Source organism: Rhinolophus sinicus, linkage group LG03, assembly GCF_036562045.2.
Source record: "Rhinolophus sinicus isolate RSC01 linkage group LG03, ASM3656204v1, whole genome shotgun sequence".
In the NCBI taxonomy this organism is placed as follows: Eukaryota; Metazoa; Chordata; class Mammalia; order Chiroptera; family Rhinolophidae; genus Rhinolophus; species Rhinolophus sinicus.
Genome location: NC_133753.1, coordinates 29,682,211 through 29,696,082, shown reverse-complemented (window position 1 = coordinate 29,696,082; position 13,872 = coordinate 29,682,211). Strand labels below are relative to the sequence as shown.

At 36.9% G+C, this 13,872-nt stretch overlaps 1 protein-coding gene across 33 annotated transcripts in view; it reads left to right on the top strand.

The window, feature by feature from the left end:
- The window catches only part of GPHN (gephyrin), a 428,300-nt gene that overhangs the window by 365,016 nt on the left and 49,412 nt on the right, over positions 1 to 13,872 (top strand). For all 33 annotated transcript variants that reach the window (XM_019733621.2, XM_019733618.2, XM_074327335.1 and 30 more), the window contains 2 exons: positions 100 to 253; positions 12,693 to 12,814. In XM_019733621.2, coding sequence (XP_019589180.1) covers positions 100 to 253; positions 12,693 to 12,814 — 276 coding nt within the window. The remainder of the gene's footprint in view (positions 1 to 99; positions 254 to 12,692; positions 12,815 to 13,872) is intronic.

Sequence of the window (13,872 nt, the reverse complement as noted above, 5' to 3'; positions counted from 1 at the left end):
GTCAACTTTTTTCTCTCCTTGAGTGTCCTCCTCCTTCCCTCTGAGTTGAGAAAATATTATTCTTACTCATACTGTTTATGGTTCTGCTTTGACTTTCAGACCCATCGGCCATGACATTAAAAGAGGGGAATGCGTTTTGGCCAAAGGAACCCACATGGGCCCCTCAGAGATTGGTCTTCTGGCAACTGTAGGTGTCACGGAGGTTGAAGTTAATAAGTTTCCAGTGGTTGCAGTCATGTCAACAGGGAATGAGGTAAAAAAAAGGGTGGGGGGGAGTGGTTAGAATGGGCCTTGCAGATAAAAGTATGTCTGACATCTGTTCTGTGCTGTAAATAGAACATTGTGGTTTATAGATCTTATCGCATTCCTGTAATAGGGAAATAATCAATTGGCCTCAGAATAATTCAAGTACAGAATATGAGAAGGAAGAACTAGAAATTACATATTAATAAATTTTCCCTTCCATTTATTAGAATGAAATATTACAACTATTGACCTTTCCACATACTCAGTACATGTAAACAAAGAACACTGACGGATAGCTATAGATATTCAACTATGCAACCTAATTATTAGGCAACTTTATATTAGGACTATGAATTCTACCCGCTCTGCTACTGAGATGATAGGCCACCTCTGTGTGGTCAGTAAGTCAGTAAATTGGGATGCCATGCGAGCCCTTCTTGCTAAACTTCCATGCGGTCTTTAATCACCAGGAAGTGTTTGATAATCCGTTTGTTTTTTTCTCTAAAGATAGCATCCAGTGGCATGCCATTCAGAATGTGTCAAAATTTCACGTCAGCCCTGATTTAGGAAAGGGAAGTTAGTCAATCTTTTTTCTGAGAACTCTTGAAAAACTTCCTATTCCCGTTTTGCTTAGATTATACAAAAATTCAATTGGAAGTTCTAAGGTGAAACTGGGACTATTGAAACGTGAAGCTGCTGGAAATTCAAAGCTTAAGAGCAGAATTTGAAATTATTGAAATTTTTTTCAAATTAATTCCTTTAGAACTTTTTATAAAAAGATTTACAGGATTTTTTTTTTCTCTTTTAATCTCTAACTTTGTTCTGAAAATAAGCCAATTTTTAATTTCTTAGTTTTGGAAATGAACATTTTCAAGGGTCTCTCTATTACCCTTATAGTTCCTTTGGAAAGAACAAAAGAAAAGAATAGGATACTTTGTTTTGCTAATGGAGAGATAAATCAACATTTTAGATTTGCTTACTTCCCAGTATATGTGTACTAGTCATACCCTAAAACTATTGATTGACCCAAAACATTCTTTTCAACTAATTTACATAGTGATGATTTTAATATCCCTAGGATCAACTGACATGATGTTTAGCATCAGAAAGTAATTTATTTCAGACTGGTTGACTTCATGATCTATTCTTATTTGTGATTTATTTATACGTTTTGTACATCTAAGTGAGTTCATGGAGTTTGGGAACACTAAATAGAAAGCTAAATAACTAATTAATAGGCAACTTTGTTTAAGGTATAGCTCTTACATTCTTTGTAGGGCTGAGCTAATATTGTGTTATCCCCCTGAGTACATTCGTACTATTTTTTATACTCTTCATTAAAGCTATTTACTAGTGGTAGGGAAAAGTGATGGGGTGAGAATAGAGGTAGTATTTACATTGTGGAATCTAAGAAAGAATGTGTAGTCCTAGTTCCCTGCCCTCATAGACTTCGTAATCGTTGGAGAGGCTTTGATAGATTCTGTATGACTCCCTTCCCCTACTTTCTGTAGCCTGCTGTATTACCATGGTTTTCCAAGGGAATGGTGCTTCTAAATTGTATAATCTCTAGTTCGGTATAGCTCAACATTCCTCCCCTACTTCCATCCAAAGTTAGTGATTATTATGATTTTCTTTGATCATATAGTTTAGTTCAGCAAATGTTTATTGGGTACCTCTATGCGTGGCACTATACTGGAAACTGGGGATAGAAGAGATAAATAAAATGTAGTATCTCTCCTGAAGGCTTGAGATCCTCAGATAGCCAGAGGACAATAGAAAAAAGTCATGCATTTATTTTCAGAGAAACCAAAAGAAATTACACCTGTCTATTAATGTGACAAGTCTGTATTTTAGTCATAGCACAGTTCTCCTTGAGTATTAGTTCTGATTTCCCCTAATATATATGGCTTCACATGTGTCCACTTCTTGAATCCAGTGTGGTATATTGTAAGCAGAAGAGTGGCCTGAGGCAACTCAAAGAATGTCATACAACATGTCTATGTATGTTATATTTAAAACCTGCCCCGTATTTTGTGACCATGTAAGCTTGTTCAGGATGAAGGAATTATTTCAAAATTGGGGAGGTACAGTTAGTTATAGGCTACAACTAATACAGTATAGCTGATGTAGACATTTGCTGATTTCAAGAAACTGTATGTGTTAAAATTTAGTTAATACTGTCCAGTAATTGTACATAATTGTAGGGATAGGCTTCCAATGTTATGCAATTGTTCAATAAATATTTGAGTGTCTATTACATGTTGAAATGCCCACCAGGGGTTCTCTTATCTAAACATCAGACTTAATACGATGTAAATACACTACATTGTGAACCAGTAGACTTAGAAAGATATTGAACAAAAAACTCAGCATCAAGCAGGGCAGCATCAGGGTTTCTTCTTCAGTGGGACTCGTCTTCTTAACAGTCCACACAGCCATCCAAGAGTATTTTCTTTGTTCTTCAAATGGCATTCAGGTGCAAGGGAGTAATTATACTAGAAGAGTATGGGAGCCACCAACTTAGAAGACCCATGTTGTACATAAAAATCAGTACTTTTTGTAAGTCTTAGGCAGCTTCCAGGGTGCCCACAAGGGAAACGCCCAGTTACAAGTGTTACCACATTCATGGAAGCCCAAAGCTATGGCTTTCCACTATGTATTTATAGTTCCTTTCAGTTCATATGCAAGGTTACCAATCAGAGATCATTTTTACCATAAGAAATGTTGCCTAATAAAAACCTGGCATTTCATCTTTATCAAATTTCCAGGGGAACAGTGCTAGAAAGTTAACCCAAGGTCACATTTGTCCTTAGAGATGAACAAAGGTTTTGTTCATCTTTTACCCTCACATAAGATGACGCATTATCTGTAAAAAATTAGAAAACAATAATAAAACTGACTACAGGTCATTCTGCTTTTTATTATCACCATGCACTGGCAATTCTAAACAATGTCAGTGATAAAATTCTCCTCTCTACTGGAGGAGACCACTCCTACCATCCCTTCTCACTTATTATACTACCATACTGATGCAAGGTGCTATTCTGACTACTGGGAATATAGCAGCAAGCTAGACAGACAAATTCACTGCTCTGAATTTATATTTTAACGGGGTCGGGGAGGGGCCTCAAGGAGGTAGTCAATAAACAAAAAGTGATAAATGATATAAAGAAAAATAAAGAAGGGTCAGATGATAAAGAGTGGTGGTAGAAGAAGTATATGCCACTTGTTATCTGTTGAAACTTACCCCACATCAGCCCTTTTATACTCTCGCCTAAATAGTAAGGCTAAAAGCCTGAAAACGATTTTCCAGGCTGTCTTTCCAGCTGTAGTCCAGTTAGGTTTTGCCATGGGTATGCATTAACATGATATTAGAAAGCAGAAGGAAATTACCAGAAGTATAAGCTCCTTACTCTCAGTAACATCTTTCCCCAACAGCCCGGGATGGGGATGATGGGGATTTCCTGCCATTGCAGAGCTTTGGTAACACACTTTTCTCCTTTTGTTTCTCCAACCCTCCCAACACATTTGTAACCAATTCCCTGTGTTAAATCTTCCTTTCTCCCACACCCCTCCATTTGAAACACCTAGAGGAGTTTTGGTTTTCCTGTCTGGACCTGATTAATAGTCTTCTATTTGGTATAGTATAATCAGATCTCACTGATGAGGTGAAATTAGAGTGGAAATCAGAAGGCATTGAGGGTGTATGTCATGTGAAGGGAATCGTGTTCCATACAGCAAGAACAAGGAACAGAAAAGCCCTGAGGTAGGGTGCATGCTTGTCCTGTTCGAGGAGCAGCAAGGAGGTCAGGATGGCTGAGTGCAGACGGAAAGAAGCAAAGTGAAAGGAGATGATGTGGAGCCGTAACAGAAGCAAGACCATTTTATTCTAAATAGCCCGTTTTGAGGAAGGGAAACAACATGGAATATGACAATGTTTACTCTGGCTTCTATATGTAGAAAAGAAAAGGGGGAAAGGCAGAGAGAGAGAGAAGAGAGGAGAGAGAGAGAGAGAGAGAATTGAGTGTATTTATCTCCACCGTGTCTTTGCTTGTTGTGTTCCTTATATATATATATATATAAAAATTATCTTGGCCACTGTCAATAGCAGAGGCCTGTTCAAACAAGTTTGAACTTTAGATGCATAAAATCTGTCTACAGTCTTCCTGTAATATTCTTTGGGGCCTTCTATAAGAAGCTGCTGTTATAAAACTAGAATTTTTAAAATCTTTATCCGCACTAATAAGAGAACGAATGGGAAGCTGAGTGCCTACTATGCCCTGTAGTGCTATGTGTTTGTGATTAAAGCAACACTCTGAGGTTAGTATAATTACGCTTCATTTTACGTAAGAGAAAATTGACACTCAAATACAAAGCAACTAGCCTGACATATATTTTGTGTAAGTGATATAGCCTGGTTTCATATCTAAGTGTTTTGGCTATATGATTTTTTTCCCACTATGCCACAATGCTTCCCACTAGAGCTTTCTTAAATTTCATTTCTCCGGTTTTTCAATGGCAGCCTCTGAAATCTGTCAGGTTAGATAGTCCATTACTTTCTTCTAGCCATATCGTACTTTGTGTCCAGATGAAAGACCGTGGCTCACCATTTTAAAGTTACCCTCACTAACACTTCAGATAGCTTCACTTATTTCATCTGTTCCTTTACTCACATGCTAATACCAAAACTGAATGACTCCATCCTACACCTCCATTTTTTGCTCCCACTCAGAAAAACATTACTGAAAACATTCATAGAACCTGGCCCACTACAAATTTCTGCCATTCATTGTCAACCTGGCACTTAAAGTTGCTCGGGAATTCTGATGTAACTGTCTATTTGATGTCGTAGCGCATTCCTGCAGTGGATAGTTCATTCATACATTCTACACCCTTTTTAAACCTCAGTAGTAGCCCTGCTTTCTCACTCTTGGAAGATGACCTCACCACCTTTATGGAAAAAATGAAGCTAAAAAATATTTGTCAAAATGAACTAAGTGAGGGTTCCATCATCTTCCCTTCTCTTTACCTCAAAATTTTTCCCATTCCTTTAGCTAGCTTCCTTTCCTCCAATCTACAATGAAAAGGTACTTCTTTCTACGTGTACCTTTAAGCCCATTCTTTCTCACTTTCTTCAGAACTTTGGTTTCTAAATTATTTGCTGTGTCTTCTATGTCTTTGATTGTTCTCTCTACTGGCTCGCCTCCCTTCCACATCCAAGTATACAAAGAAAGATTACCACTGTCGTGAAAAAACCTATACTCAAACACTCTGTTGCTTCCTTGAGCTACTGCACTATTCCCTTCCTATTCACTACTAGATTTGTTGAAAGAGAGGTCTGTACCCACTGCCTTTCCTGCCTCACTATCCACTGTCTCTTAAACCTCGTAGATACGATTAGTGCAGAAACTGCTTACCTGAGAACACTAATAACCTTCTAATCTCCAAATTCTGCTCTGATAGTCGTCCTTCTTAACTTGTCTCTACCATTTAACATCAGTGACTTCCATCACCCACCACCTGGAAACTCTCTTTCCTTGTGTTCTGTGACTGTTCTCTCTTTATGCTCTATTACTTCTTTTTCTCCTTCTATTTTCTTTATCTTTCTCCCATTCCATAAATGGAGTATTCCCCCAAGATTCTGTTCTCTGCTGTGTCCTCCACTCTCTAAATTCTCCTTGGAGTTTTTCTCTCATGTCAAATATATTCAGGTAATTTCCCATATCTGTAGCCCCAGTTTGATGTCTTCTGTAAGTTCAAGCCTTCATTTTCTGCTTCCTTTGGATATTTCTACCCAATGTCCCACAATTACCTAATCTCACTCACCATCTTTCCCTTCCTACCAAGAAGAGTGGAATACGTTCTTCCTAACTTGCCTCTTTTTATGAAGGCATCACTGTTCCTTGAAACTGTTTTGCCAAGATCATCAGTGACATTCTAAAACAATTTTTTACTCTTTTTTTTATTAGTTTCAGGTGTACAAAACAATGTACGTCATAGTTAGGCATTTATACCCCTCACAAAATAACCTTCCTCCCCCAATCTACTACCCCTCTGACATCGCATACAGCCATTACATTTCCACTCTTAGTCCTTATCTGTACTCCACTTCTTGGGAATATATATATAAAATTATAGTTGACATTAATTATTGTTCAGCTTCAGCTTCAAGTGTACAGAGCAGTAATCAGGCATCTATATTGTCCCTGAAGTGGTTTCCCTAATAAGATAAGTGGTGCTCTCAGTGCGCATATGTGCAGGCGAGAGCAGAAACTGCACTGACTTTGTACAAACTACCAACCACACCCCATAGCCCCACTCATCTAGAACTGCAGTGCCAGGGTCACACTGGGCGCCAGGTGGCTGGCTCTGCCTCCACAAGATGCAGAGGAGTCTTTGTACAGCAGAAACAACCTGGAGATAGCTTGGTAAGCTTAAGTCAAGGCTGGAGCTGCCTTTTTTTTTTCAGTATTACTATCATATTTAGTGTGTGTGTGTGTGTGTATACACACACACGCACACATATATATATACATATATGTATATATATGTGTATATATATACATATATATATATATATGTATATATATATACATTTTCCCCTTTCTCTCGTCTTTTCTTTTTTCTTTTCCTTGCCCTACTTTTCCTCCCTCTTTCCATTTTTCTGTACTAATTTTTTTTTTTTATATTTTTGCCTGTGTTGCATATCGGTTATTGGTTGTTTTTACATGTGAGTGTATTTGGTTTTTTCTTTGTTGTTGTTGTTGTACTTATTGATTTGTTTTGTTCTGAAATTGCCCTATACTGGGGCCCAGCCCAATTGGCACAAGATTCAACACACCCAGAGGCCAACACCAGACCAAACCAGAGCATTACCGGCTTTGACCTACAAGTGACATACCCAGAGGGAATTCTCTACAGGCACAAGAACCCATAGGGCCCAAGCCTCATCTGAGGGGTCAACCCTCATGCAGCAGCTGATACATTGTGGGCAGAGCTAATTCTCATAGCTAGTCAGCCTGGGAATCAATCCCACCTACTGACAAGCCAAAAGCAATTAAAGCTGAACTTTAACAGGAGAATACACACAACACAAGGGTCACCTTTGGAGCACACGCACAGGAAAATTAGGGAAGTGGTGCAAGTCAAATATAAAGGACACATACTACGTAAGATCACTCAGCAAAGACCAAGAACCCTAGGGGATCTACCTAATACATTGAAGCAAGCAGAGAGTCAGCCAGAATGGGGAAATAAAGAAACATGTCCCAAATAAAAGAACAGAAGAAACCTCCAGAATTGGAACCAAATGAAATAGAGGTAATCAACCTATCAGAGACAGAGTTCAGAACACTGACGATAAGAATGTTTAAGGAGCTTAGTGACGACATAAAGATGGATAGATAAATCAGAATAAACAACCAACCAGTTAGAACTGAAAAATACAATAACTGAAATAAAGAACACACTTGAAGGAATTACCAGCAGGTTAGATAAGGCAGAGGATCGAATCAGCAATTTAGAAGACAAGTTAGCACCGATCACCCAAGTGGAACAAAAAAAGAAAACAATAAAAAACAATAAAAATGGTTTAAGAGATCTGTGGGATAACATCAAACGCAACAACATGTACATCATAGGAATACCAGAAGGTGAAGAGAGGGAGCAAGGGATCGAGAACATATTTGAAGTAATAATAACCTGGTGAAGGAAATCGGCAATTTTTTATTTTTAGTTGTGGTAAAATACACATAACATAAAATTTACCATCTTAATCATTTTTAGGTATACAGTTCAGCAGTATTAAATACATTCACATTGTCGTGCAACCATCACCACCATCCATCTCCAGAACTCTTTTCATCTTGTAAAACTGAAATTCTATATTCATTAAACAACAACCCACCATGTCCCCCTCCCCTTTGCCCCTGGCAACCACCATTCTACTTTCTGTCTGTATGAATTTGATTTATTTAATGAGAGAATAAACCAAAAACTTGCATAACTACAATATTGTTCTAGTATAATTTTCTTACATGGTGGTAAAGTCAGGAAGAAAACACTGGACAGTTTTGAAACCAAAATTATTAAATGATTCTAATTTGTACAAAGAGTAATCATAATAAAAACAAAATGTGGACTTTTTTCAAATACAATTTGTAAACCTTTGTAAACCAAATTCTTAAAGACTACTTAAATTATGTTTAAAAACTCTGAAAATACCTTTTTTTTCTTATAACCCACTAACCAAAGCAATTAGTTTAACTCGCAATTAAAACTTTTTTCCAGAATTTAATTAAAAACCGTTAAGAATAGGAACATGTTCCATTAGAGCTTATAATCTGACTTTTCTCCCCTCTGTTTGTGTTAGATCTGTTTGTCTGGACTATTTCGGTATTTCTAACATGTATTCATGATGACCAGAATTGGTTTTTAATCAATTAATAAATTAAGTTTTCCAGAAGAGGGAGAAAAAAATTAAGGATATATAAGGGAGCTGTTTGTAATGGATATGGAAAGGGTTATTGACCACAGTTGTCCTCTTTGCAAAGGGAAGGGTCTAATCATCTTCCCTTTGCAAAGAGGACAACAGTCTTAAATGCAGACAAACCCATCTCAATACATAAAAGAAAGAGAAAGTGAGTCATTACAACCAGTCTTAGGCACTCTGACAATTCCATCAGGACATACGATTAAATCTTTGAGGAGCAGAAATAAAGTGGGAGGTCTCCTAAAATAAACTAAGTGATTTCTCTTTTAGAGAACAAGACAGAGAGCTTCCTCATGAGGGTTTAACAAAAGAACTTTTAAATTTTTTATATTTTATTTAAATTTCATTTTGAAGCTTTGCATAACAATAGAAATGCTCATCATTGAGTATTCAGAATTGTATTCCTCTTTTGTTCTAAAAGTTCTTTCAAGTGAATATTTGGGTCATGTCAAAAAGACTCCAAAATGACCATTGCAATTCCAAATTGTCCTTGATAAAATTATGCTTTTTTAAAATATACATGCAAGAAAGATAAAATAGAAGCCAGAGTTATGCCAAGCGGTAGCACAAGTTTATTGTTAAATGAATCCATGGATTCATTAGCTAAAGGTCAGTCAAAAGGGAAAATGTTGCTTATGTATTATGTCTAAAGGCCTTAATACTAAGGTGAACCCCCTAACAGCTAACTCTAAAAATCAGCAGGCCAGAAAGGGTAGGCAGAATATCTCTCCCAAAGCCAATTTCTCAAACATGAACAAACAAAGAAAAATTCTTAGACACACAACAATGTAGCCAATTGACAAACAAGATGGTTAGTATCAAATCAATGCTTTAGCACACCTTCACCAAGGAAAACAAAATTTAGTACAAATTCAATCAGACAACCAAAAAGTCCTGGGACTCTTACAACACACAAAATAAATGTCAGGTAGCTTTGGGAGCTCAACAAAAAAGGATCAGAGCTTAACATAAGTGCTGGACTTAGTATCATAGACAAAGAATCCCCCAAGAAAAGAAGCTCAGGAGACCTCAGTGAAGTGCAATATAACCAGTGTGAAAATACTGGTGGCACGTGGTCTTGCCTGAGTCTTGGCGGGACCTCCGTGACTATCAAAATCCTACTACAAGGACAACCAGGGAAACCTGTTGATTATACAAAGCTGGATATATGAAAGTTTCTGAGCAAGGGAGAGCATCACCGTGACAGAGTCTCAGTAGTGTCTCAAAAGGGGCAAGTTACAGAAGGATACTTACAGGATTTTGAGGACTGGAGTTGATGGTGGGGTGGCTATAAGGTAGAAGTTAGTAAGTAAGATCTAGGCAGAGACTGCTCATATTCTGTAAAATAGATGAATTGCTGAAAGTAAGTCTTATCTTTGGAGCAAATGAGTCCAGGTCGAGTTACCATGGTCTCCATTTGTCCATGGTCTTGTCTTGAAGCATATAGGTCTGAACAAGCTTGTGTTAATGCAATTTGACTTAAGATAGTTTGAGTTATATGTCATGGTTTGGTACAGTTTATCTGTTATGCAAGTAATAGTACAGTTTGGCAAGTTGGTATTTCTGTGTTATTTATCAGAAGGAAAGAGTTTGTAGGCAAGATATGGCTTTCCCAAAAATTCGGACATATTGAATGCCTAAAATTGGGGTTGGGGGCCATAGGTAAGAGAGTGAATGAAAACATTGGATCAAGGAGAAGATGAATTAGGATGTTCTTAATGATTGAAACCTTTGGGAAGATGGTGGACTACAAAGGAAAAAAAAAAAGTATCAAAGGTTAAATGCTTGAAAGCTGGGAAGACAGTGGTATTATTGACAGTAACAGAAACAGGAAATTGAAATTTAATATGTGGTAAATAAGAAAGTAACAAGGTATAGAGATAATGGGTTATGTTTTGTCTTACTTCGTATTGTTTTTTTCTTTTGTGTTTTAACTATAGTGTTTTAGACATCATTCTAGAGATGACCAGAAGTATCATATACCAGAAAATAAGATCAGTTTTAAAGGGAAATATTGTGATTTATTCTAGTATATTCAGCTTTATAGTCATCCTTCAATTCTGTATGCTTTCTTTAAAATACTTAAAATACACTATAAATCCCATACCCTCATTTAAATAGCTATTATTTTATTATGTCAGTTTTACAGACAAATAACTCATTTTCCAATGATCTCTAATTATTCTGTAATTTCTGGAACTTACAGCAAAATAGCAGAGAGGAGCATGAATGGCAAAGACAACACTGTAATAATAGAGGACACTTACTTAGATGCTGTTGGGTACCCTTTTGTGGGAGGAAAAAAATTATATAACTCACAGTTTTCTTTCTGAAACAAGTTGTCTAATTAATGAAGTTAAAGAGCTGCAAGCCTTGACCTTTATAAAATTATAATGACTTCAATAACCATGTGTTAATTAAGATCAGAAAATTAATCTATATTAACACTGCAATAGCAATTTTCAAAGCTCTGCCAGTGACTAAGGATGAAAGTGGGTTGCAATGTCACATGGCATCTGATTAAGTTAAATTAGCACAGTATCTGAAGAGAAGACTCCCAGATGACACTGAATAAGACAATCAGTTTTTCTCCAGCTATTTTAAGGGGACAGACAGTTGGTTGCAAAGCTGCTACTTTTCTAACATAAAGCTAAGGGTAAGGACACATGGTATGGCTAATAAGTCAGAAGGAAAACCGAAGGGATTAGAGGTTATTGTTTGGGAGAACTGAGATATGAAGTCCTGGGTATTAACAGAGGAAGCATCTAAAATGTGCAGGCTTGCCTTCAACCCCCTAAGATAATATTCCAGAATTTCTCACTTCAAAGATGCACATTTTTTGTTTTATAGTATTTCTGAAATCAAAGTACATCTTAAAATTAATATATAAATTACAGTTGTATACTGTGTGTGTGTGTATTAAGGACCCCCTACTCTTAAATATTTTATAATCTAATTAAATCAGTGTTCACATTATAAACTAATTCCATCTGTACTAGCATCTAGGAGTAACAATATGAGAACAATTGACAGGAAAACAGATGTTCTTTCAATATCATATATCATAAAGAAAGCAAAGAGAATCTCATTTATTGTACATTTATATTAATTGAGTATTCATTATCTCAATCAATCCTAACAACTACATTTCAAGGTAGTTATAAATGAGAAAATTAAGGTATGGCGTGTTTGGCAACTTGACTTTGAACCTTGTCTGAATCCCAAGCTCTTCCTACTATACCACACTGCCTCATTGGAACATCCTAACATAGAATAATAAGCTTCTTATAATTTTCTTCATTGACATAAAATAGTAGATATAAAATCTCTAAAGGGTGATTCAATTCAGAGTCATGGAACTGTGGGTATGTGTAGTTAAGTATCACTTGTTTAAGTTTGCTAATAAAGAGACAAGATGTCTATCTCCTTCTCCTTCAGATAAGTTTAACTTCTTAGGTACTGTTGATTCCACTCCAGAAAAGAGATCAAAAGCTTCAAAGAAAAGATAAATAATCGTTCTCTTCAGATCTGAAAATATTATGTCACATACAAGTAGTCTCTACCTCAGATATTCTCAATGAAAGGCAAATTGTAAAATAATATTAGGAGTTAAAATCAAAGTTGTTTTATTTAGTTTGCCCCAGTAAGCAAGCCCTGGGAAGGCCAGCATCTCCAGAGCACTATTGTCAAATCGTAACCAAAGCTGGTGTGATATTTGGCCTGCTGTTTAGTAAACATTTTAATTGCTGGAGGACCATTTTCTCATTCTCTGATACTTTCAGTATTTATTCAAAGACCCTTGGAGCATATATCTTCTACATGCCAAATACTCTTGTAGGTGCTAGATATGCTAAACTCTGTTTACTAGATCTATTTTTTTTTTCCATTAACAATAGGCAACATTATTCTAAGAGAATAATTTGTGGGTTTTTTTTTTTTTTTTTTGGCTTTGTAGCTGCTAAATCCTGAAGATGACCTCTTACCAGGAAAGATTCGAGACAGCAATCGTTCAACCCTCTTAGCCACAATTCAGGAACATGGTTACCCCACAATCAACTTGGGAATTGTGGGAGACAAGTAAGTACTGGATTTTATTTTGAAGTTGTTATTGTACAAATACGAATTTGTAGAATACTAACCAGGTGGGATTGTTGTTAAATAGACAGAAATTAAATACCATAATTTTCACTTATTTTATTCTTCAGAAGCCACAGAATTTTGGAGATATCTATGTTCTTTAGGGACAGACATTTTTCTGGAATGCCTATTACAACATGAGAAGTATTTTTGTCTCCTATGGATATGTTACATTTACAGGGATCTTTTTGATACTGTTGGCTTTATCCTAGTGCAACTAATGGCGATGGTGTTCTATTCCTATTCACACTTTTACTTGTTTCAAGACAACCAGGGAAGACGTGGGTGAGAAGAATAAGTAAGAGAGAATGTCACATCAGCATTAATCAGCCCAATCAGCACTAACTGATTCTTGAAGATTAAGTACAATTGTTTTCCAGGACTTCTGTATTTATTTTTGTATCCTTATAACCTGTTTCTCCAGGCTTCACCCACTTGTAAGTTCAGAGGGAAGTTCATTGACTATAATTGCCCATTTCTAAGAGCATATTTACTAAACTAGCACAACCCTCTGCTAAATTCCCCAAGTATTTCTGTGAATCTGCAGCTGTGTCTCACATGTGATCAAAAGCAAGTCTGCTCTTTCTGAGAATCCCACTCCATGTCACACCGCTGCTCAGACATCTTTCTCCAGGCACGATTTCCAATTCACCAGAGGTGTGCCTGCTTTTAGTGATACAGAAACATCGGCCTGGTGGAGACAAATCTGATAACACGGTGGATAATGTGATGTATCTGTCACCCATAATCTCCCTTCTCATTTGTCGCTGAGTAAAGCTCATTATACCTTGACCTTTCTTCCCTTAAGATGAGTGCTTTCCCAGGACAGGCTCTGCCCTCCCATTCACCAGGTATGCTCTCACACTGTTAACCCCAGCTTAGGCTCAAACTGGACATAACACAGTCCAAAACTTGGACACAGCATCTCGCCAGTACCCTGAAAGGTAGTGGCTTTTATGTCATCTCACCTTTTAAAGTTCTCTTCTTTCCTCCTGACT